Source organism: Struthio camelus, chromosome Z, assembly GCF_040807025.1.
Source record: "Struthio camelus isolate bStrCam1 chromosome Z, bStrCam1.hap1, whole genome shotgun sequence".
Classification (NCBI taxonomy): domain Eukaryota; kingdom Metazoa; phylum Chordata; class Aves; order Struthioniformes; family Struthionidae; genus Struthio; species Struthio camelus.
Window position 1 is genome coordinate 36,506,756 of NC_090982.1, and position 25,769 is coordinate 36,532,524.

The following is a 25,769-nucleotide window of genomic DNA, read 5'->3' on the forward strand; positions in this document are numbered from 1 at the left end:
TATCTAGATATAAGTAACCAGCTCAAGAGGTGCCTGCCCAAATTTGCAGCAAGTCTGAAATAACTGAGTTAGTGTTCTGAAAGATGTAAACTGAATTATGAATCTCAATATACAGTTATTCCAAGACCTATTATTCATCTAAGGAAATTCATATGTTTCAGAAGAACACTATTCCAGGCTAAAGTCTTCTTTATAAAAGTAGGTGCAACATCTCCGCTCTAAAAATACTCTAAAATTACTGTTTTCTACCATCCCTAGCCCTGCTGTGCCCAATGGGAAGGAAATGAGGAACATCAAAGGAGATAAAACATTTCCAAAGGAGGAACACCTCCAAGGTTCTGTAGACACCAAACCACAGAGGGAAAATACTAAGCTTCCCGGTTGCAGTGCACTGGCTGCACATGACCCTGGAGCATGGACTTAGTAAGCAGGAAGATCAAAACCAACTCTTGGTATAGTTGAGGAGTGAAGCAGGAGAATAACAATGCTAGTAGCAGCTGACAGCACTGGAAGCAAAGAGGAGGAGGAAATGGTTAGTATGAAAGCAGCATGAGGTGAACGAGAGTGCAGAAGTCACGCTCCCCAGAACAGAAAGCGTCGGGGCAACTTCTTTGACTTTGCCCCAACCAGAACCCTGCACACAAGCATTTAGCAGACGTGAGAAGATGCACAGTCGTAGCAGTTTGTTGCTAAACTTCACTTTCGCCCATAAAGAGGCCACCGGATGCCAACTCAAAACAGTGCAGTGCGTACATACAGCACACGTAGCGCTTTGAGAGAAAAAAAAAAAAATTAAGAGTGGGGAAGCTGACGCTACTTCGCGAGCGACATGTCGGCAGAGGAGGAGCCGCCGCCGCGCTCTGCCCGCCCCCCTCGGCCCAGGCAGCTCCCCCCGGGACGCCCCGCCCGCCCCGAGGCCGAAGCCACCCCGGCGCGCCGGGTCCCCCCGCGGAGCGGCCGGGGGCGCTCCCCGCAGCGGGCGGCGCCAGGCCTGGGCTGGGCTGAGCCGGGCCGGGCTGCCCCGCCGCGCAGGAGCTGCCGGCGCCGCGGCCCCGTTACCTTTGTGCTCGTCCTCCAGGTACCGGACCCGCAGCTCCTCCTCTTCCTTCGCCTCGGAACCGTAGCTCCTCCTGGCTGAGGGGAGAGCGGCGGCGCCCGCCCGCACCAGCGCCCTGCGGCCGGGCCGGCTGAGGGAGGAGGAGGTGGCGGCGGCCGCGGCGGCCAGCCTGACTCGGCCGTGCAGCAGGCCCAGGCCGCCCAGCGCCGCCGCCATGCTGCCTGTTTACGCCGCGCCGGCGCCGGCTCAGCGTCTCGCATCGGCCGGCCCCGCTCCCGCCGCCCACGTGACCGGCTGCGGCACGCGCGGGGCGCCGCCGCCCGGCCCCCTCGGGCTGCCGCCGAGGCGCGAGGACCGTTAACGGTCGCCGCGCGCGCGCGCGCGCCTAACGGTCGGGCGGGGGCCGTTGCGGTGTCGCTCACTGCAAGCTCGGTAGAGGCAGTCCTCGGTGAGGGCGCGACTCGGGCAGCGCGTCAGTTGCCCTGGCCCGGTGACGCTTACCGTGTTGATAAGGGGGTTACCTTAGATAGACGCAACCGAGCTGGCTCAAGGTCTATATAGCATGGATAAACCATGCTCAGACCCTCTGATAGCATCAATACTTGCCAAAAAATTAAGAGACTGAAATGAACAGTTTTTGAAGCGGAGTTTAGTTTTACATGACTAAAACAAAAGGTAGTTTGCCTGGATTTCTCCTTCCCTTTCACACTGCTTCCCCTCCTACCTTTTTGAAAACTCAGAATTATGTTTGCTTTGTAAAAGCAAAGATCTTATTAACCTGACTTGTAATTCACAACTTAGTTAAGTTGTGTAACCAGGCTGAATTAAAGCCCACAGTGACGTCTTGCCGTAACACACCACCGCCTTGGTAACTGCATTTTAGGCCCAAACCCTTCACTGTGCGGTCGGGGCATCCTGACTGGCACATGTGCGTGAAGCAAGTTAGAGGACAGAAGTGATATTTCTTGGGGAGGTGGCAGGAGATGGCTGCTCTTTTCAGCTGCAAATTCGTGAGTTGTAAGACCCCTATGAGCATTTTTTGGACCTGTTTTCAAACAGACTGTATTGTCTGTCACCAATTCCTGCATGGGTACCATCACTTTAATTGAGCCAGAGTATACAAAATGTAAATAGAGAAGTTCACTTCACACTTGCTCCTCAGATAGGACTTGGGAAAGGTTGCTGTGGCTGCAGTTAATCTAGCAGAGTAAGGAGGCTCTCCGCTGTAAATTGTGTCCTCCTAAAGTGTCTTTACTTTGAAGAATTTGTACTTGAGAATGGAAAACCTGTGCCTTTGAGCCACGCCCTGTAATTTCCAAAAGTCAGTTTTATTTAATAAGAGGGCTCAAGGAAGCAGCACCGCTGCCGACTCGAGGCTCAGAAGGAACCAGCTTGGTCGTCGCTTGGGAACGCTGGCCGCTGCCTTCCTCGCCTTTGTGCTGGTGCTCAGCAGCTCCTCCACTGCCTTCCTTCTGGAGAAGCAAATGTCTAAAAATAATGCCCTATTTGTTCTCATAGAGCACCATGAAGGGCAAATGAAGGGCGGGGGGGACTATCACCTTGCATTTATTATGTTTTACTATTTAAACAGGACTATAGCTTGTGATTAACAGTTTGTTCCAGTAGTGCCCGCGGTATGCTAAAGACTTTTCCATCACAAAGGAATGAAGAATGCCTGTCCTGGAAATTCTGTTCGCAGTCAAAGAACATTTTATTTTAGGAGAATGAATTTTGAAAGCTAATACCTAATTATGTCACGGAAATTGAGAGGCAGCTATATTCTAAAAGACACAGGGCACAGTAAAAAAACCTTAAAAACAGAGGATTAGGTTTTCTACAGCACCATAATGTTGTCTTAAAGCTGAAGGCAGATGTGACATCCCTGTACAGCTTGTCATTTGCAATAGGTCCCAGGTTCTTTGACTCAAGGACTAGCAAACACTCCTGAGCAGAGGTCGCTGTGTGGAATCAAGCCTAACAGCCTCTTATCTGGTGTACAAACACCCACAATCGCTATTAAAACTGAAATAATTTTATAAATACATTTTTTTTCACACTGATGCTGTTTAATTTTGCTTGTTGGCTTAAGAGGTGAAAAATTAATTTAACTTGTATTACTACTCAGTTTTTCTACTGTATTCCACACCTACATGGCTAAGGCATGTTTATATCCAGACAAAAGTTTAATTTCCTGTGACCTCATTAGTGCTTTTCTGAAAACAGAACAGTTTAGAAGACTGTTAATATAATATAGCTAATATTGCAACATAACAAACAATTAAAAGCTCTTAAAGGATTTTTCCAATCCCTATAGACAATGTTTTTTAAAAAATCAGATTTTAAATTACTAGCAACAAGAGACAAACATGCCTGGTATAGTAGGTCATTCCTTTCTTTGAACTGTCTGCCTGTATTAATGCTTAAAACTGCGATACATAAATATGTTTTATTTTGGTAATTTAATACTACAGTGCATTTTGTAATACCGTATATTCAGTTCCTTCCATTGCAGTGGCATTTCAAGCATGAATCAGGACTCTTGGATGGAATCGGAGTTTTCCATATTCTCTGGTTGCCTGTTTCTTCTCTGCGGTTTAGTTCCACCAACACAGCTTTAAAGTCAAAGTACTATATGGAAAGCACATTTAGTTGCAGAGAGGAATAAAGTTGACATGCATATTATTATTTAAACCATATATTATGTACTAATAAGAAAAAAAGTTGTAGCAACCAGAACAAAACTGTTAAGTAACCAATAAAATAACGTATGATATTGCCTGGTAACCTGACCACATCCACACACAGAAATCCAAAGTTTGATACTTGGTGATGAGCAAAATAAATCGATTTAGCACAACAGTATAAATCTTGAGTGAGCCTCCCTCGTGCCCAGAGAAGTAATGTTAGCATGAATGAAAATAGAACCAATGTGGATGCAGAACTGCCCAGCGATTCTCTGCACTCAGCTATTACCTGTAATATGGTTACTCAATCATAATCTAATCTGAGGGAAAAAACTTGAAGGTCGTTCACCCTAATTAATTTTGCATTTGGAATTACCCTGTAAAGCTCATTCACGTCAGATTGTAGGATCTGACAGTATATAGGACTGAATCTAAAAAGGGAAATGTGTGGCCCCGTTTTTAGCTTCATACATGGCTTTTTTTTTTTTTTAATATAGCTTAACAAGAGAAGATTTAGAGTTTGGGTTGTTGCAGGGGAGGTCTTTTCTCTTCTTTTGATTCGCTACTGTTGCGGTAACTTTAGAGTATGTAATACAGCACCTAGGTGCTGAAATTGCGAAACTGCCTTCGTAGTAAGGGGAGAGGAGTTTCCTCAGAAGATAATTCAGCACGCAGTAGTGCAGGGCTCCTGCCATGATTCACTCTCTAGAGGAACCATCTCACTCTTAACTAACTATAATGGAGGAGTCTGGCCTCTAAACTTAAGATCTTAATTGAGTACCTAAAAATAAGGAGTGTGAAAGTATTTGTGGTTGTTCAGTTAGGTGTTTAGTATTATTAAAAATAATGATAGAAAAGAACATTTGAAATGAGACACAGAAAAATAGTTGCATGTGCGTTTATGCTAATATTGGGCTTTACAGGTACAGACAATATGTACAATATGGCAGGAATAAGGAAAAAATCTCAGCTAGTTCTGAGTTGCTTTGATTTTCTTACATCGTGCATGTAGATAAGGTATAATGAATGATTTCTTTTTCGCTGGATGAGCACATCAGTGGCAGTGTGTAGCTAAACTGAAAAGGGAAAGTGAAAAAGTAAAAAATTTCAACAGAAAAGTGAGGTTCTCAATTTTTACTTTTCAAGGTAAATCACTTGTGTTTCTTGCAAGGTGTGAATTAATTGTCTCTGTAAAATGACTGTTGATAGTTGAGAGTGAGGTCTGTTTTCCCTGTGTTGGTTTATAAAGGTTGTTTCCATTTCACACCACTCACCAGGAGCTTTTCTCTTTTCTAATCTTCAGATATTTACTTTTAAATAATTAATGGCAGAATTTCCCTCGTTATTGCATTGTCCAAATCGCACATTTTATTGCATTTTCAAACTTGATTTTTAACTTTTTTCATGCCTCTTTGCCCTTCTTTTAGCATTGATACTGCAGAAAAAATTCCCTTATTGTTATATATTGTTAACAAGCATGTAGTACACAGCACGTTCTCTTTTTGGCACCGTGCCTATTCAATATGTTTCAGAAGGCAGCTGTTTCCTTAGATTGTCCTGTTTCTTTCTGCTTAGTGCAGCTTTAAGCTTATAAAACTTAAGATGGATGATGTTTTCATAGCTTGCTTTCCCTCTTCAGAAATTGTTCTCACTAAGCTCAGTCTACCTGAGAATGCTTACAAGTTTGTTTCTGTAGTGCTTGTTACCCGGTTCCAACACACGTGGCTCAGAAATGCACCTATGTGCCGTGCCACTCTTGCCTCAGAACACAGGGCAGGTTTCGTCTCTGTGTTCATATCTACCCCTCGTTTATCTGTGCTGAAAATGGAGACAACTCTTGTACTGATTCAGTGGAAAAGTGCCTGGAGTATATGTGAGCCAATTACACAAGCAGCTTTTTAAAAAACTGCTGCCCAAACATGGAAGGCAGAAGCGACCAAAATGTGTACTCCTTCTCTGCAGATTATGAGCAAGGCAGAATGCTGAAACAATTACAGGAACATAAATATGTGCCAAGCAAGGCCTTTTTTCATGAGTAAATTGGCAATAGCTGCCAGAGAGCTACAACCGCGTAGTATTTGAACACTAGACCCTAAGGTACCTGTAACAGGAATTAGGCAGACATTTAGTAAAGAAGACGTACCGAATGTTTTCTCTTGGGGCAGGGCGCACAGTTTATCCCAAAAGGTCATGGACAAAGATTTTTCTTTATATGGGGTTAGATACAAGCTCAGATGGAATAAATAAGAGCGTTGAACAGAACCTTCTTCCAAGGAAATGAAACATGTTCAGGAGTGGAGATTCCTAAAAGTTGAGGTATTTGTGTCTAATTACAACTCCAGGTTTCGGAATACTGATATGTCACCTTCTTTTGCTAAAGCTTTTAAAAGGCTATCTTGTATTTAAGATAGCTCAGCAGGACAGACAATCCCCTATTCAATTAAATAACTGTGCACGCAGGCAAACTGCAACCAGAGCATCATTTAAAACTTTTTTTTTTTAATTGTGAATGCATTGTTCTGCATTTTCATCTATTTATAACATATTGTTAAAATCCTATGTTGTCTCCAGGCTTCTTCTAGAAGAGCCTTTATATGAAGCACTTCTCCCCTTCCTTCTTTATATCCTTTTGAAGACCTGCAGGGCCAACATTATTATTAACTACATCAAGGAGAATCTTTGCTTTGGCAAACTGAGAAGACAAAGCAGAGGAGACGGTAGAGACGGGGCAGAAAAAGCTGCCAAGGAGAAGTACAGAAACCAAGGCAAAGCACTGTTGATGTCTGATATTTGACGTAAGAAATTTGATATGAAATTCCAGAAGAAAGTGGATTTCCCAATTTTATCAGGGTGCTTTTGTGTGTGGTAAAAAGCTACCTGGGCTACTCTTAAGGAGGCAGCAAAATGACCCTGTCTAATCTGTGCTATATAGAAGAATAAAATAGAACTATGTATTAGCTCAGAGAATGAAGCATTTTACAGCAAGGATTTACTAAGTTATTAAAACCAATATCTAAATTCAGAGAGTAGGGTTTTCCTCCATATAAGCCTTTGGTAAAATTAAAATGTTCATCTGAATAACATTTTAATAAGAAACTGTTTCTGAATGAATGTAATCAGGGACATTTCAGTAGAACTCTCAATGAAACTTATTAAAAATTATTGGCATCTTTGCAATCAGGCAGAAAAAATATTTTAACACTTCAGTTCTGATATAATATAGTTTTTAGCAGGAGAAACTTATAAAGAAACTACACTATTTAAAAGTAACACATTTGTCATGAAATCCAGGTTCATACTAGAAGCTAAGAGAAACCTGGTCTTTTATGCTTAGGTTATAAAATGTTATAGAAAAATCAACAGCACTTTATAGACTCTGTTTGTCGGATGTAATTCTTTATTACTGCTCATGAGCAAGCCAGGAGTTAAGCTGTATATTACGTTTTTGAATGGCATAATTACATTTCCCTTCTGTTCAGCTAATTTCTTTTTCTTGTTTTTGAGACGGTTTATGCCTAAAGGCAATTACTAGGCTTAGAGTGGATGGACTGGATAATATGTGAAGTTTAACATATTGTTTACCTTTTTGCTGAAAGCTGTGCCACTTTTGAAGAAAATCAATTGCATAGTTACTACTTGAAAAAAATAATGATACATTATGCACAAATCACTCTGAAGATAAATTTTAAGCTGTTATGATGTAAAAGGTATTTTTCTTCATTGCTTTTCCTTTTTAGTCTGTAATGATTCACAGTGTGTACTGCAAAGACCTAGTGCATATATTTCATTCTTTGTAAGAAGTGCCTCACATTCATTTTTATCCAGTGTGGGAAAAACACTGGGGGCGGGCTTTTTTCGTGTTCTATTAGGTTTCTTTAGACTAGATTATCTTTTATGTTCTAACCCTAAGTGTACTTTCCTGCATCGTTTCCTCTCCAAATACTGATGCAATTAGTATTAAGCTGAGTAATCATTTTCTGTCACACATAAGAACTCCTTTAGTGTCAAAGGATCTGAATGACCTTATGACCTTAATTTCCAGGACGAAGCAAAAGGTTAAATAATCACAATCTCTATATCACACATGTATATAAGGATAGGTGGACTGGGATCCAGGTCAGCTAAGGAATCTGTGTTTTTTTCGAAAGGGTTTCATCATAACCTTTGTTCTGCTCGTACTCCCTACACTCTGACTCTCCCAGGTCATTTGTCTATGTATAAAAGTAGGATACTTAAGATCAAGAGCCAGGAATCTAACAACCAGTATGTGAAAATCAAAGAAAAATGTATACCTAGTGGCTAGTATTTTAAGTGCCTAGGCACAGACTGAATGCACAGGTACTCACCAATGCCTCTAGATAGCAATTTCCAACACAACAATTTCAGATTTCTGATTTCTTAACATTCTTTAAAAACATGTTACTTTTGTAGATCCTCAAAATCAGGATCTCATCTTGGAATCCATTTTTGTAATTTAGGAAGATGAAGCATCAATTAGAGAAAAATAATCCGCAAAACATTAAACTCTCTTCAGAGTCATAGTTATCATTTTCTGTCTAAATAATACATTTCTGTGTATGCCACTTTTTAGACGTTCTGAAGTAATTTTTTGTCTAGAAGGTAAAACTATATTCCAATTGCCTTTATTCCATGAAAGATATTTTATCTGCTGAGGAGAAAAGAATATACTGTGTCTTCTCAGCCCTGGCAGCAGCTGGCAAAAAAGGTTTACGTATCATAGCATCTAATGAAAGTTGAGGACTTAAAAACCCAAAACCAGGTGTTTAAGACTAAGGCAGGATCTTAGCCTTTTGTTATCTACAGCCTTTTACTTCAGCAACGGCCCAGTACATTGAAAAGTTTTGTTGTATTTGTACTCTTTCAAGAATATACCTGATACAAGTTAAGAAAATGGTTTCTTCCTTCAGTGAAGTCTTTTAAATTTACCATTTTCCTGCAATATATGCAGTCCAACAATAGGTGGAAGAATTAAAATGTGAACAAGAAGAGGATGTTTCCATCTTCTGAAACAGTATTTTACAACTGTTTTAGTGAAAGAAATTCCCAAGATGTTCAGAAGAGCTAGTGATCTATCAGCACTGGAGCATGTATTTAATACAACTAAGTGTTTTGGAACAGCTCTTGGTGTTATTCTTAATTCATGCATTAAGTAGTCTCTAATCATACCCTCGAGACTGCTATTTCCTCCAAAAGAGGTAGGGAATATCTTTGGCAGCTTTCTCTCCCCTTATTCCCTACCTCCTGCCAGTGAAGCGTAAAGAAGGCATACCATATTTCTTTGGATTCATGCGTCTTGGGCAGCGCAGGCCTAAAATTCACAATCCTTCCAGTGGCCACTGCATAGAAACATAGAATACCATAGCTGCAATTTCTTTAGCTACTGATTGAAGTTTCTGTAGTTTTCTTTCTTTATAAGTTTGTTATCCTCATAGGGTTTCTTCATCCTCAGTCACTATGTAAGCCTTGTCAGTATAGCTTCGGGTGAGCTATGCACTATAGAATGAGTTGGGAACAAGATGGGACCTCTAAGGAAATGACACTGCTTACCAGGGTGTGTACTGACCCTGGAATGAGGCTTTTGGTAAAATTTCTAATGCAACCTGTAGCCCTTTAACCTGAAAAATATGGACTCATAATTTGGCCCAACAGAAATCCACTGAATTGTGCATATCTGCATTATAATCAAGACACTTCATAATGATAGACTTCAACTAAAGTCAATGTGTCACTTATAAAAAATGGTATTTTTTTTCATTGCATAAACTAAATTGTGCTGGCCTGAGAATATTTAAAAAAAAAGTGTTTTTTTCTGACTCTTAAAATGTTAAACCACCAACCTTTCTTAACATAAAGTACTTGCCTACTAAGACAACTTAATGTCACACTTACAGACATATTTCCCAACGGTTTCCTGTTTTTCAGAGTTCAACCTGAAATGTTCTGAGCCTGATTTTTGGGAGTTGGTGAGAGCTTTCTACCTGTACTGAGCTTATTTACAACAACGCGTAATCATGAAAACTCATTGTATCTTACATGTGATATGTAAGAACAAGGCTAATGAATATGTCAGAAACTTTTGGCAACATCTGAGTGCCACAGATGTCACATCAAATATTGAGAACATCTGAAATAAAAAACCACAATGTATGGACTATCGCACAGAACAGTAATGTTAAAAAGTGGAACCGTATTTGACATTTATGTTCCTTTCTCCATCTTTTTAACGGTACACTCTTGTATTCTAATAAAATCTTACTCGCTCGTCGTCTTGTTTTCTTTTTATTCAATCCTGTGTTGCAGTCATCATAATCCTATGTTTAAAGCATCAGTCTGTTGTCATGGAAATGACTGATGTCACAAATTCACTGTTAGAACTTCAAGACAGGATCAAATGTAAAAAGAAAATGAGGCTTGAGAAGAAGGGAGCCACTGTTTAAAAGCGAAGCTTTGGTGACAAGCTAACAGAAAAAAGTATGCGAGGATATACTAAGAGTAAGTGGATTTATTTATTATGTAAGCCCATTAGAGAAAAATCCTTTAAAATTTTCTCTTTCAAATACAGAAGCAGAAATGTTTAGAGTTGTATATAAAACCCAAATACGAGTGTATCATAAAGCCAACCTTTCTAAACTTTTACGTCTTGAACCATCACATGTACCAAAACAAAAGTGCATGAAATAGCCGCAATAATAAATGAGAAGAAATTAAGAGAGGTGATTGCTTAATTAAAAAAAAAAAAAACAGGAAAATAAGTAAGTTCTAATTAAAAGAAAGCACACATACTCTGTATTCATTACCAGAACAATTAATAGAAGTACTAGTTAAAGATGTATTCAAATTAAGGTTGACATGTGCCCTATGTAACAACTCTCTTTTCTGAGATCAAATTTTTCATCTTTTTAGTAGTTTATTTTTACTGCTTATATTTGTCTAAGACTGTTCAGTTTCTTGTGCTGAATAAAAACTTCTTACTAGCTGTATTCGGTGGTCAGTCAGACTTGGCAGATACAGCAAATTTTGGAGAGAAAATGCGCTTAAAAGACGCTCAGTGGCACCAAGTAGGCTACCTTTCCATTTCCACTGTAGAATGTACCCAGCTGTTTCACTGTTCACTAGAAAACTAGCAATTTGTGGCAAATTTGTGGGAAGAGGTAAAGAGAGGGAGAAACCTCCCTAATATATTTGTAAAAATTCCAGGAAATGGTAAAGCAATTTCCCTATTTACTATAGCACTAAGGAGCCATATGAAAAGGACAAAATTTAAAAAATACACTCTTCTCCTCAGCCTTTCCATATTGGCTAGCTTAGATTGTTTGCTATTTACATTGCTTTTTGAATTTACTATTCTTAAGTGTCCACCTTTTCCCATGGCGGGTGTAGGTTCCAAAAGACTATAGAATCCACCAGAGGAACTAGGTATCCTAAAAGTTACATGTTAAAATGCTCAATATTATGACACCCAGTTCTCAGTTTGAAGAATTTAGGAGTGAAGTTCTCTTTTTATACCTAAGCAAATGGATGAATATGAAGTTTGTGCAGAAAAATGGAGGCCACAGTGTTTACAGTAAAGGTGCACAATTACTGAGTGTCATGGAGGACCCTGAGGTCCTGGTCTTCTGATCATACAGCTAGACCTCATAAAAGGTGCAGGTGGAGCACACTGTCAATCATTTCCTTTCTGTCCGCTTTCTCATAGACTCGGGGACATCTGAGGTACGCCCAGATCTTACCTGAACATCCGGGAGCTGGGAGACAGCTGGAGCATGCAACAAGAACTGGGTAGGTGGAGACACTCTGAAGTCCCATTGCTTACATCTGGTCTGGCAGATCCAAGAAACAGAAACAGATATCCCCTTGTCCACTGTTCTGTCAACCAGATGAGATTGTCCTGGAGAATATTTTTACAAACCAATTCACATTATTCATTTTGTGCAATATTTTGAAAAATCCTGTGTCACCTGCTGCACATCTAAGACCTCAATCCAAAAACCATTGGAATCAATGGGAAGACCCACACTGCCTCTGAGAAGAGCTGGATCAAACCAAGTTGTTAAAAAGGAAAATTTATTCTTTGAAAAAAAGTCTTGGCCGTGTTATAAAGTTAGGCACTCTGAGATTCCTTGTAGCTAACCTATTCTGTCTGCATAATAAGAATGAGTTTATGCTACCTAAGATTAGCTTATTATTATCTAATTGGAAGCCAGGCATAAACTTCTTTCAGTCAGCACCTCCATTAAATTTACAAGCGTTCCCACACATGAGTGTGTGGGAAGCAAAATAGATTAGAAAGATTTAACTACTTGGAGGCTGGTTTTGGCACAAAGCTATTCCCTCCAGACCAACTAATTTTTTCCGTATCTGAAGGGTAAAAGCAGAAAACTGTTTCATACTGTAGTCAGATGCCACCTAAATTTGTCCACCTGCCCACACCATAGAACAGTTTACAGTTGTAATATATGTAGCCAATCAGGCCAAAAGTTGCCATGCTGAGCTCCTGCCAGGCTTTGGCTAAGTTTAAACTAGACTGGCCCAATCATTTCTAAGACTGAGTTTGGACAAAGTACGTTGTCTTGAAAAAAATGTCAGCTAGCATAATGTGCCATCTCCATATTTTGTTACGAAGTACTACACTTTGTAACTGAGATCACTGGAGCGCCAAGAATGTGCCCTTGGCCAGCTTTTCACCTTCCTGGGAAAAGTCATGCAAACTGGACAAGTTGCAATATTTCTGTCTAGGAGGGCCAAGAGGTTAAAAGTGGGCCATATGAAGAGACAAGTATGTTCCGGATGAAAGTGCTGGCGTATGGTAATTTTGAAGTGGTGCCATAGCAGGAGTTAAATCCATGCACATATTATTGAAAAATTTTTTCTGCTTTGTTTGTATTCACTTTTCGAGAGAGGTTTTGTATACTATGAATGTAACAGGCAAAATAAAACACCACCTTTGTATAGGGCCGCTTTTCTTTTCCCCAGTGGAGCAATGAACTGCTCTAAAGCAACAAGCTATTCATATGGCTGTGCAAGATTCTCCACAGTGCTATGAGTAACATTGTGCGACCTATTAGAGTCGGCTCAGGTCATGTCCTCAGACAGAAAGCTTGTGAGAGCTTAAAGATAAATGGGGAAAAAGCAAACAAATCTTCTGCTCTGAAGTGGCTTAGCTGTCCATGTTGGAGATGTCAGGGTTGCAGGAAAGAGAAATAGGAAACTTGAACTCTCCTTTTGTTTGTATCCAAACATATTCCATAAGAGTTTTGAATGAGTAAAGTGCAAGATCAAATAATTCTTTGCAATGCTGAGCTTGTCAGTCATAAATGACTTGCAAAATTTCTCAGGGAATTTGTAGGTGATTTTGTTGTCTCCTTTGGTCCTGCCTCCCTAGGACAATCTTGTCTAGAGGAATCATATGTAACAGGGTTTCCATGAGGTCAAATGGAAAGAAGTAAATGCCATATAGTCTCAAGCACTCCACTACCATTGCAGGATTTCTAATATAAAGCTGTGGCTATTCTTTCATCCTCTCCCAGAAAAATACCAGGAGAGATGATAAGACCCACAGTTCTTCCTTCTAGTAAGTGCCAAAAATATGGGAAAGATTTTTCGTAAAATTAAACTTTCACCTCTGACCTACATATTTATTTTTCTCTTCTTAATGACAAATTACACAAGCAAAATGACATGCATTCACTAATACTTTTTTTCCCTTACATGGTTTTCCTAGCATGCTCATATATTATTCCGTCGTTCTGCCTGAACATTTCTGGGTAAATTTTTTATTACGCTATGATGCTACTAAATTATTTTATTTTGTTCACTTAAGAGTTTCCAAAGATTTCCAAAGAAAGTAATTTTTTATAAGAACTTGGCAGACACAAAAGAGAAAACAATTTTGGCAAAGCTATCTCTTAACTGACTAAAAGGAAAATATATTTTCAGTTTTTACATACATTGGAAATTTTTATTAAAAACACTGTAAATTTATTGATTTGGATTTTAAAGCAGACAATTGGAATTGGATTATTCTTTGGCGATTCATACAAGGATAATACTTTTGCTCACTCAGCTCCATGACAAAGCAGATGACCTCCACTGTATCTTCAAATGGACCTCTAAGTATCCCCTAAAAGTATTTACTATGTTCCAAAATAAACATAGCAAAATTCTGCTTGCACTGAACTCAATGGGTGCGCTCCTATTAACTTCATTAGGGTCAGGGTTCCACTTTATTTTATTCTGAAAAAAAAGTTTCCTCAATTTTTCATATATCATTTTAACCAGCATGCTGCATATTTTTTCTGCCTCCTCTGTCTTTCTGTTAAATTAAATGTGTTTCTTCCGCAATGTTATTACTAGAAAGACAGAATTCCAATAGTCTGCATTTAAAAGTGACGAAAGATGACAGCTGCTTTTTTCTGAGTGCCCAAAAAGAGCCTGGTTTTTAGAAAATGTCAATCCCCAATTCTGAGAAAACCATGCTCCTTGAAATGTCAGGTAACTGAAAATGGGTGATGGATATTTTAAGTGGCAAAGAAAATAAAGATATTCAATACAGTCAGATCTGTATTTTAAGCAAATTGCATTCATATGACATCACAGAGAAATTTCTTAAATTTAGCCTCATTCTAGCAGTTCTGTTAAAGGCTTTCACCGCAGTAGGATTTGAATAGGACTTTAGTTTCTTAAAGCAAGACAGAATAGATAGATATACATTAAACAGAATAGACAGAATAGAAATTAAATTTGCCCAGAAGTCTACTGTGACTCCAGAAAAGAAATAGCACAGGCGATGTTCCCATAATAACAAATATAAAGGTACCAGCTTCTGTCAGATTTCACGCTACTAGAGAGAGAGGGAGAATAACAAAAAGAAATGAAAGCTACTGATGAAGATAAGAATTCAAATTCAGCTGGGAGAATATGTGCAGGATAACCTGAAATGTGCTTGGTAAATGAAACAGAAAAACCAATGAAGGATAATGCTGAAAAAGTCCAAAATATAGCAATAGTCAGCAAATTTGCCTGAGGTTGCACTATAGTCTTCCCATGGTGATAAATGCAGTCTCCCTCCTGCCTTTTCCCACATGCCATGCTTAAATTATCCTCCCCCACTGCTGCAAAGAGTTTGCTGGCTCTTTTGCACACGCCAGAAAAGTGTTTGCTCTACAATAAAAACGAGAACATCCTTCTGCAATTCCTGTGCCCTATCTCCATGGCTTTCTATAAGCAACCTGGTTTTGGCCTCTGCCTCTTGCACTGATTTCCAGATGTTTTAGTACCATGGATGTTTCATTGGCCTCAGTTAGGTCAACAGAAGTTTTGGCATTAACTTTAGTGGAGGAAAGAGTTTGCAAAATCCGTATACTAATCAGAGAAAGAGCAGTGAATGTTTTGGTGAAAATGTATGACTAAATACTAAATATGTATTGCTAAAGGAAAGACATGGGGAAGCTTTGAGATGCAGTGTGTGTGTATGTTACTGAGATGGTCAATACCAAAGAGAGAAGAACTGTTTAGAGTAGTACCTGGTATAGCTAAAAAGAGAAAATTTATATTTAAGCTAAATTAGGGCAAAACATTCTTATCAATAATAACAAGTAAGGTATTTCCTATAGCATGAATTGAAAATCCAATGATTTGAGAATTTTTAAATCAGCCTTCTGCATTTACGATAGATATAATTTAACTGGATTTTTCCAACTTTACTATCTGTGATTCATTCTGTGAAATAAAAGTAAGGAAATAGGCTCAAAAAGTGAATATCCCCTCAAAGGAATTGCAAATTCCTCTTCTTACCGCATTTTCTGAAAGTAATTTATATATATTCTTACTACTATAGCCTAGTATATAAGTTTCAAAACGTCTTTATCGGACTGTACAGCTTTTTCACATAATAAATGTGAAACAGCACATCTCTTACAGCTTTCAGATGTGTATTCTTTTTTCTGTTTATCTGCATGTTTGAACTAAATCAAGTTCCTAGTTAGATCTGTATGCAAATTTTGATCCAATGAGATAAAGCTTTTTGAAGAAAGAATTGTGTCTTCTTACCAATATAATTTTTAGTGCTCTACAATGAAATAAGAGCAGTAATAAACTGACATTTCGAAGAGGAATTGATGAGGAGATAAAGTCTTTAATTAGGTAGGAATCGGATACAGGTCAGGATGTGATAGCAACTCTAAAAGATAATGAAAATAATTTATAAGTGAAATAATCACTTCAAAAAGTGTGATTATAATAGACACATTTCTTAAATAGAATAATAATTCAAGAAGCACTCAAGAAGCAGAGATAGCAAAACCTGACTTTTTATGTATTATTAGGGAACAGTAAGTTTTCATTAGTGGCTGAAATCAGATCCAAAATAAATCACAAAGTCCGCATTTGCGTTTTTAAATGTTATGAAAAGAAAAGATGACATCCAATTATATTAAACTTCACTTTGTAAGCTTTTAGTTGTAACCATAGAGTTGAGCAGCAATAAATAAAAGATTTGATGAAGTGGAGAGAGGAAAAAGAATTTGTCTGAAACACTAACATCTAATGAAAGCCAGACTGCAAATCGCTATACAACCCTCCTACTCCATCTTAGTAAGCGGTGGGAGAATGACTGCTTCGACTACGTACCATTGAATCAGATTCTGCTCCAGCATCTCACTCCACTATATGTTGGCAAGGGTGAATCCAGCAGCAGCTGAGCCTATGATGTTTCCGACCCCTGTAAGTGGGGAAAGAAGCAGATGATTGTAAGCGGATGAGCAATTGGGGCAGAGACATTACAGAACTACACAAAAATAGGGCTAAAGGAACTTCAAGGGATGGTGCTATTTATCCTCTCTCCCAAGAAAATAACATCCTGACAGATTCTCGTCTAAGCTGTTCTTAAAAGTTTCCAGCAACGGAGACTTCACAGCTTCCACAGGTGATCTAGTCCACTGCTTCTCCACCCTTTCTGTGAGTCTTTCCAAATATCCAATCCTAATTTTTCTTGCTGTTGTTTAAGCCTATTATTTCTCATCCCATCCAACATGAATACTCAGAATGAATAATTACAGGAAGGAATAATTACCTTGCTCTTTGCAGCAATGTTTTATGTACTTGAAGATTCTTACCTGTTCCCTGCCTCAGTCTTCTCTTTTTTATGTTAATCATCAACCTCATTTTTTTTCCAATCTTTCTTGAGGGTCGGGCATTTCATGACCTTCTTCTCATGGCCCTATTCTGGATTGTCTGTCATTGGTTGGATTTGGTTAATGTTATTTTCCTTGAATGTAGTGTCCAAAACTGGAAACACCCAAAACCTTCGTAACGCAGACGAATTAACATGTGTGTCTTGTAAGCTATGTTCCTGTGCGTATATCCCAATATGCTTTTTTCCGACAGCATGAGCTTGTTGACCTATGATCAGCTTGCAATGCATTATAAGTCACAGGTGCACCCGGTGGAGGCCTGTCCTGAGCCAGTTGCTGCTCATCTTGCATTTGTGCAATTGAACACTCTTGCCTAAATATAGCTCCTTGCATTTACTATTGAATATTATTAACCTGTTTGCTCCCAGATTATTTCTCCGATTTTGCCAACACCGTTTTGAATTTTAAGCCTGTCTTCTGCATACAGATAGTGTCTCTCAGCTTCACATTCTCTGCAGATTCAGTAAACATATTATTACATTTTCATCTCTTTAATGGAAATATTTAACAGCATGAAACTAGGCAGAGACTCCTGCCAAATCCCACTTGGTGTAGCTTTTGTTTTTTAATAAATTACTGCTAACTCTTTACAAGGTATCGTCATACTACTGCTTTTGCATCCCCATTATAGCAATTTCCTCTGGATCACATTTCCCTAGTTTACTGTGTGTCCATCATGTGAGGCACAAAAGCCTTACAGTAGTCAAGATATACGATATCTACTTCTTTCCTGCCCTGAGGCCTGCTTCCATGTCCCAGAGTAAACTAGCTTAGTTTATTCATGAGGAATTCCTGTTTATTGTCACTCATTTCTTTGCTAGCTTTTAAGCGTTTATAAGTAGTTTGCTTGACTATATATTCCAGAGTTTTCCAATATATCAAACTGATCCATATTTTCTCAGATTTTGTCCTCTCCCCTTTCTGAAAAAAGCAATATATTTCTTCTCCAGAGCATCACCAGTTCTCAAGGATGACTACTCCCATGCCTGAAATAGCTCCAGGTGATGGTTTAAGCAGGAATCTTACCAAGCAATGTGTAAGTCTCCAAAGATGAAGTTCTTTGATGTCTGCCAATTTGAAAACATCTCAGGTATTATAACACTTAGGTATTCTTATTCTATCCTAAGCAGGTATTGCTTGTATTAACTTTTGTTACAGAATGCTATTCCCCAGCCCCAAAAAAAGCATCAGACCCTCCAACTATCTCAGCCTTATCTGTCATTAGCTTCTCCTTTCTGTTCTGTAGTAGAGCAGCAGTTCCCTTCTCAGTCTCGTATTGCAGATTGCTTATATAATGTCTTGTTTCTGTTGATATCTCTAGCTCATTTTTTACCTTAGACCTTCTTTATATGTGCTGACATAACTGAACCTGGTTTCCACTTTCTGTATGCTTTTCTTAGGTTTGATGTCAGTGAAACCCATCATTAAGCAAATTGCTCCCTTCCTACATTCCCTATCTTCTACTTTAAGACAACCTATGCTTGTGTTCTTAGTATCGTTTCTTTGCCAGTTCTTAACCTTTTACCCCTTTGACTTGTCTTCCTGATCTCTGCATTTCTTTGAGTCTGCTGTTTTTATTTTACTTTTCTCCTTCTCTTTCTACAAACGACCAGCTCTGTCATTTCATGGCCACTCTGATCCACTTTGCCCTCTCACATTCCCAGTCTCATTGGTTAGAATCACACTTTTAAAAAGCTCTTTCACTACTTGCGTACCTCACCGTCTGCGTCAAAAAATTATTACCAACTCATTCCAAGAACTTGCTGAGCAGTCTGCTCACTGTCCTATACCTTCCCCAAGGTCACACTGCATTTCTGCAGAATTTACTCTGTCACCTCTCTTGGCCACAGCACATCATCTCTCTTCCGTAAAACCCCAAATAAAGATAAATAAGATCATTCAAATTCATATATGCGTACCCTGATCTATTATGCTCCCCCTGCCCATACACACACAACTTGTTTGAAGAGCTACCGCTAGAAATATTTTTCCCCCATTTGAAAAAAAAAAAAAACACCTTTTACTTGTTCCACACTATTATCATCCCTTTGATCTGGATGGTAAGAGAACATAAGTAAGGGAGCTTTTGCCTCACCTTAAAGGCATGGGGGTTGTTTGGGCTTGCTTCCTTCCTGTGACATTTTGGATACAAAAGGGGGAGTCCAGCACAAAGTTTACAAAACCCTACATGCTCTGTGCATATCATAGTCCTGCTGACAACAGTGTGAGACAGAGCATTTGGCACATTGTACATTCTTAGGTGTGATCCACATGCTTTCATTAACGCCGTCAGAAATCAGACCAGTTGGTTTTGCTACCAGCTTGCATATGCCTTACTTTGTAATTTACACAATGAAAATAATGAGATGAAAGACCCTATGATTATTTTTTAAGTACACATCATATTTGATTCAGAAAGGCATGGCTTTAACCTGGGGTCTGAAAGACTCATCACTGAGCAGAACCCTCTAATTAAAATGTACTCCTATTTATAATGTACTCTTAATGCTCCCTAAATCTTTAGCTGATGATTGAAATGCTTTTTGATAATAATACATGCTATTTTATCTAGTTTTCTTTTTCTCCAGAAACATCTGTGAAACAGAAGGGATGAGGCTTTCTCTTAAAAGTTGTGGGAACACATAAAATATACAGTACACTTCCTGTTATAGAAGGCTATTTATTAGTCTAAATACTTGTGCAATATTTGGCAAATGATCAAAACTAGTTTCTCCTGATGTGTTTACAATGTTCTAAATTAAAAGCAAAGCCCATTTTCAAGTGACATTTGTCATACGAACTGAAATGTTTCTCTCATGCTGCATGTGGTTGTAGTTTCTGCTTGACAGGATAAGCTCCAAATGTTGAGTACAAAGTTTGTTACAAAGTTCTTGTGAGAATTAAACTTGCCATCTAGCAATTCTTCTTATAAGAAGAGCTGAAGGAGTCTTTCCCCCAGTGTAGGATTTTTTTTCTATGACTGTATGTTTACTTAACTTTCTGCCTGATGCTGTACTTAATCAGCTACACTGAGAGAAATTCTTTTGATTTCACTGCATATTCTGTTGCTCTTTACCCCATTTTAATGTTCTTTCCCATAACCTTTGAGTGGTAAAATGGTCACACGCAAGAACAGAAGAGCTCCCATTTCTCTAGTGAACGCTTCAGAAATGTACTAAGGCATAAATTTAGCAGAAGTTTTGAACAGACGCTGCCTTTTGTATTAAACTGTGAAAAAGTAGCTTGCAGCGCTAGAGAAATACACTTTGAGTGTTGCAAAAATTACTCAGCACCACATGCAAAACACTTTTTTTCTACTCAGGGTTCAAAACCTATTATACAAACCTGTTTATTAATTAGCAATATTGTTTCCTAAGGGTTTTTGACAAGTTTTAAAAGAAAACTGTGTCAGTGTTTAATAGCAGCTGCTTTTGAACATATTTCACCATTCTATACGCATTCACAATCCTTGCAACACTTCACATGTTGCACAGGAAAAATGTGCTTGGGTCATGTTTCGTGATATAAATAGACAGATAGGCAAACACGTACACTGTATCGTTTCCAAGAAAAACACTTCATATTCCAGTAACCTATCCCTCTTCTCATACCTCAGATTTAGTAATCTTTTTACTGAGTTACAGACTGCCCTTGGACCTTTAGTCATCCTCAAATTTAAATCAAAATTACTGGCATTTGTAATTTTGTTTCTTTTTTCCCTTTACCTAAGTGCTTTAATAACCATCAATGGTCCTGACTGAAATTCAAATGAGAGAAGCTGCTGCAGTGCAGGAAAACCACCGTTTGTCCTGTGTAGGTGACCACACTGTGGATGTTTGAGGACTGCAGCATCAGCTGACTCAGGGATACTTGGAAAGAGAGTGGATAAAGTAAGTGCTTGTATGCGGTCTTTAAAAAAAAAAAAAAAGGATCGTCTTGTGCCCTTTCTTACCTCTCTAAGGAGCACGTTTTGCTTCCTGTTCTACAGCTGTCCCAATGGCACAAAAATGGGTTTTTTTGCTATGAAGTAAGCATAATTACTACAGTTTTGGGGGCCAAGCATTTTCAGAGATGGTAAAGAAAGCTATTTAACAAAGCTGAAGCTGACAATGAAGGAAAATAATAGAAAAAACTCATTATAATGCAACAGGCTGTAAAGAAAGACTTGTATAACAAACAGTGAGCATGGCCTGAGCCATCAAACCACAGCTACATGACCAAGAATACACTGACTGTTGCTGCTTTCCCTTTCTATAGTCTTCCCATTCCCAACACTTCTATTCTATTACACAAAAATATTCTACCATAATAATAAAGATACAGGTTACTAGAGAAAGAGACATTTCAAGCTGAACAGGAATGCTGAAGACAAGAGGAACGGCTGTGGCTGATTTGAGATATTAGTAATCTTGCGACGCGGTTGCTTATGGGACTGAACTAACGACCCTGCAATTATTTTTTTTTTTTATTTTAGGAGATAGCTTCAGCAGCTTATGGAAAGTTTGAGCATCTGGAATCTGAACTAACTGCAATAGATGGGAAAAATGAAATGGAGCTTCTGCTGGATCACTCCCCATACTGAGGGAAGCTAAGATCTGCCCCGAAAAACGGACAAGAGGGAAAAAAGATCTTACTCAGGGGTTGAGGCAGATGCCTTAATCATGCTGAGCAGCAGCAGTAGGTTTTAGGCAGGCGTTATGCTGATACACGCCAGTGCTCCTTTAGGGAAAGAGCCCACTTTTAGGTGAATGTGGCTACAAATTCTGCCCATGAGAGAAGGAGAAAGTAGCAGTGTGATTTTGCTCTAGTCACACGCTAAAGAAGTGGGGTAGAGACAGGAGATGCTAGGATGGATTCTCCCAAGTCTCTCTCCAGTCTTCTGGGGCCAAACACAAACAGGAGGACAGTATATTTTCTAAGGAGCCTCATCCCAGGAGTTTTATGTGAGAACGGTTATCAGGGGAAAACTAAACATTCACAAACACAGCAGACTTATATGGAAACGAGCTACCGGGTGAAAGCATCAGATTAGCAAGCGTCACGTGGCCAGATGGGAACAAATTGGGTCTGAAATGGCTCCTGGAGGCTCTCAGGGTGTTCTCGCTGCTCCGCTTCGTTAGATCACTTCCTATACAGAAAGCAATCTGAGAGCCAGCTGACGTCTCGTACATGCTGACATGCCACTTAACTGCTTAGCACATCAAACGCGAACCTAACAGATAAGAGTGAGGAGTTGGTAGTAGGGGTTTTGTTTGTTTGTTTGAAGGCAGAGAATTCGGTTTCGTTCTCGACCACGATCCTGCTCTTGTTAAGAAGATGAGAGATTTCTGGCAAAACTCAGTGGTTTATAAAGAATGTGAACTGCAGGTGAGTTATTGTTCCTTCTGGATGTCATGTACAGGCCACACTTGCGTTTTCCCATACCTGAAGAGACTAGTGCGTCAATATTACGTAAGCCACATACCGGGGACCCAGTAGAAAGCTCCAGAGAGGACCCACAGATATTTTTATGTGGCATCGTACTGCATGTATAGGAGGCTCTGATATGACATTTGCTTGTACATTCTGTTTCTTGTTATTTTAAAAGCTCTCACATGTGCCTATGAGTGGCTCATTTATACCGCTCTAATAATAGGGAGAGGCATGGATTTTTCTTTTTAGTTTCCATGTACCTTACCTGGTTTTGCTAGGGTTTACAGTAAAAATTGTTATTGATTTAGAAATTGATGTAGATTAATGTGTCACCCAAGAGCCTTTTCTTCCCTGATGATGCCAAGTGGTTAATACCACCTTGCAACACCATCAAATCAGGATTGTTTGCCTTTCTCCCAGTTTTGTAGTTTTCCCTGTCATAAATACCACCTGATAAAAGAAGCAAAAAACCTTCTTTTTCAAAGTGATCTCATTATTCTTATGCAAAATGAGAAAATATAAACAATTCCTTCCAGCCCCCACAGCATTTATGAACAACATAGGCTGTCTAACTGTCAGTCTCTTGTCCAATATAATTTTGCTTACATAAATATTTTTGACATTTGCATGTTCATATTTTTAACTACTAGGCTGCTTACAGAGATGTGTCATAAAGGCTTTTTTTAGGATGGGAATTAAATACTTCATGAGCATTAACATGTATATTGTCAAGTACATATGTTGTTGACATGTATAGTGGGAACTAGTTACATGTTTTTGTTTAATAATAGTTTAGTTTAATTTAGTTTTAATTCATGGATCAACCCCTGACAGTTCATTATTTTACTTTTGTTCTCCTCTGAATTCCCTCTAGTATTTCTAAATCCTTAATGGGAACAAGGCCCAGAGAAAGGAACACTGCGTTCTGCTACAGTGGCTCTTATTGCATTTTATCATCTTTTCAGCTATTTTATATGACACAGTATTATGCTTTGGTGCTTTCTGATTGTTATGCAGCCCATTAATATCCTGGCTTTCAGGGTCGCATAACACAAATCCCATGGAAATCAGTGCAATATGTTTTCAGTATATTTATATACAACACTTGGAGAATTTTTAGTGGTCCAAATGGTTAGAAAGAGAGAGAGGTTTTATGTCATGCCTCAGAAATGTAGCTACAATGGATGCTGACTCTGGCACATAGAGATATCAAGACAGATTTAGCTTTTTATATATGTAAGTTATTAATTTAGATGCCCATTCAGCCATTTGCACAACCAAGAATCTGAGTAGCATCGAAAAGCATAACAACTACCTGACATTTTAAATCGTGTATACGTTTGTGTGGGGGGAAAGGGGAAGGAGGAGGAAAAATTGACCTTCGTACCTGAATATCGATGGTGTTAGATGGCCATAGCCTTCCCAGAACCTCAGGCTGATGCAGCTTCCTCTGTTTGGGTCTCACTCAGGTGAGATGCGGTAAAGCCAGGAAGGATGCTTGCAGGAGACTAAGACCCCATAAAGCCATGGCAGGGTTGCAGGCCCTGCACTTGGTCACCCCGGGTGCTTCTGTTTGTAATCCTGTAAAGCTCCATAGTGTTTTAAAGAAGAGAGATGATGAAGAGGAGTTACCATAACTCCAGTTCACACATGAGCACACAGGTAATAGCTGGCAGAATCATAAAAAAAATAGGTGCATTCCTGCCATGGCTGGAGCTCTAAGATCAAACATCTTCTGCCGCTTTCTCTTTCATGCAAATAAACACTACGCCTTTACGCTGAGCTTTTTTTTTGCTCATAATTCATCCAGTCCTGTTCAAGCTGTCACTGAACAAATAATAGTTGAAGACCTGGCTGCCTTCTCATTCATACATGAGTAACTTCTCCGTAACGCCAGTAATATGAATTAAGTGACTCATGCATCACTCTTGTGTCACAGAATAGTTAGCCTTAGAGATACTGAAAATCAGTAGGAGTCTGTGGCATGAGTGAACAGTTAAGATTATGTCCTGGTAACCTTACTCATCTCGAGTAAGTCCCTCATGCCACACATAAAAAATCCCCTTGAGTAAGGAAAGCAGAATCTGACAGTGAGTTAAAGACCTCAGGATCTGGCCTAGTATTTTTAACTTTGAACTTGGCAATCTGTAATGGAACAATATGTGCTACTCATTCTTATGCAATAAATACCAAAAATTGTTTTCTTGTATTCTTGCAGTTACCAAGCTTGTATTGTGCAATAAACTGTAAAAGTATTTTTAAAACAATATGGTGTTAATAAAGGCCATATTTTAATTGGGTTCTCTGTGGGTTTTCTGCTAAATTCATTGTGCGTTGCCTATTTCCAAAAGCATATTTATATACTAGCAAGTAGAAAAGATTTGTAGGATGTGGTATTTTAGTATGACTTCAGAAACGTGTTTATGGTGCAATTTTACACTTCTATTAAGTTCTACAGAAAACGAATGCTAAGTATTTTCTCATAAACTGCTCACGTGGACCTTATGTCTGCAATGAAAGCATACAAAATAGTAAGTGGCATAGAGAAAAGATAAATTAGGCATTGCCATTTACCTATTTCCTATTTATGAACAAGGGGATATTTGGCTATACAGAATACTCTTAATAAAATTTAATTATATCGCTACCCTGTGCAATTCATAAGCTTTACTGACAGCAGAAGTTGGAAGGGATCCAGAAAACAATCGTATATAGTATTTGTGTCTATATATGCATATCCATATTCAATCTTTGTATCTACCAGACTACAGATGCTAATGGAACATGATAACATATCATTGTCTTTATTAATAATTAAATTAGGCCGATTTAACAGAGGAACTGATACTCATACTTTACCGTATCAAACAACCATTAGTTGATGTTACTAGGGGAAAACTTACCCTGTTAATCAACAATTGTTTGCTATGGCCTTTCTTAAAACCTTCTGTAAGCTTTTCATACCAACAATTATCAAAGGCAAGATTCAGGACTACACAAATAACCTGGCATGATAATTCCTAGGCTCCCATGAACATGACAATTTTTGTATTGTTAAGTCCATGGAGTTTCCAGGTTCCATATGTGACATCTCTTAAGATTCTCGCCTGAAAGCATATCCTAGAGATTGTTTTCAGGTACTTTATAGTTCTATTATGTGTCCAACTTGACCAAAATAAAAGTCTACCCTACTTACTAAGTTTGATTTAAATGTTTTCCACAGGATTTGATAGAGTTCAAGAGCGTTCATGCTACGTGTCCTCTTTCCAAAATAAACATATCCACACCCCAAAACCACCACCTATACACCTTTTTTTTTTTTTTAAACAGTGAATAATTTATTCCCGGGTATGTAAAGATCCTTATCTGTTTTTTGTATATTCCATATATAAACTCCAACATGTA

At 38.8% G+C, this 25,769-nt stretch overlaps 1 protein-coding gene and 2 long non-coding RNA genes across 5 annotated transcripts in view; 1 reads left to right on the forward strand and 2 right to left on the reverse strand.

The window, feature by feature from the left end:
* The window catches only part of LOC104150309 (methylglutaconyl-CoA hydratase, mitochondrial), a 113,031-nt gene extending 111,681 nt beyond the window's left edge, over positions 1-1,350 (reverse strand). Inside the window, exon 1 of one of the 3 annotated variants that reach the window (XR_011137732.1) lies at positions 1,060-1,305. Coding sequence is in view for 2 of the 3 variants with exons in the window: in XM_068927302.1 (XP_068783403.1) it covers positions 1,060-1,273 (214 nt within the window). In the remaining variant the exon portion in view is untranslated. Of the gene's footprint in view, positions 1-1,059 lie in introns of all 3 variants that reach the window. The other 2 variants (XM_068927302.1, XM_068927303.1) reach the window with 2 other exon arrangements.
* A 1,198-nt stretch (positions 1,351-2,548) lies between these two features.
* On the reverse strand, positions 2,549-16,478 carry LOC138064480 (uncharacterized). Its single transcript, XR_011137734.1, has 3 exons — positions 16,390-16,478; positions 11,493-11,650; positions 2,549-3,685 (listed from the first exon to the last, which is right to left on the reverse strand). It is a non-coding gene; the product is annotated as an uncharacterized lncRNA (long non-coding RNA).
* LOC138064479 (uncharacterized) lies at positions 10,901-24,862 on the forward strand. Its single transcript, XR_011137733.1, has 4 exons — positions 10,901-11,541; positions 17,903-18,042; positions 20,683-20,842; positions 21,427-24,862. It is a non-coding gene; the product is annotated as an uncharacterized lncRNA (long non-coding RNA).
* Positions 24,863-25,769: the final 907 nt, after the last annotated feature.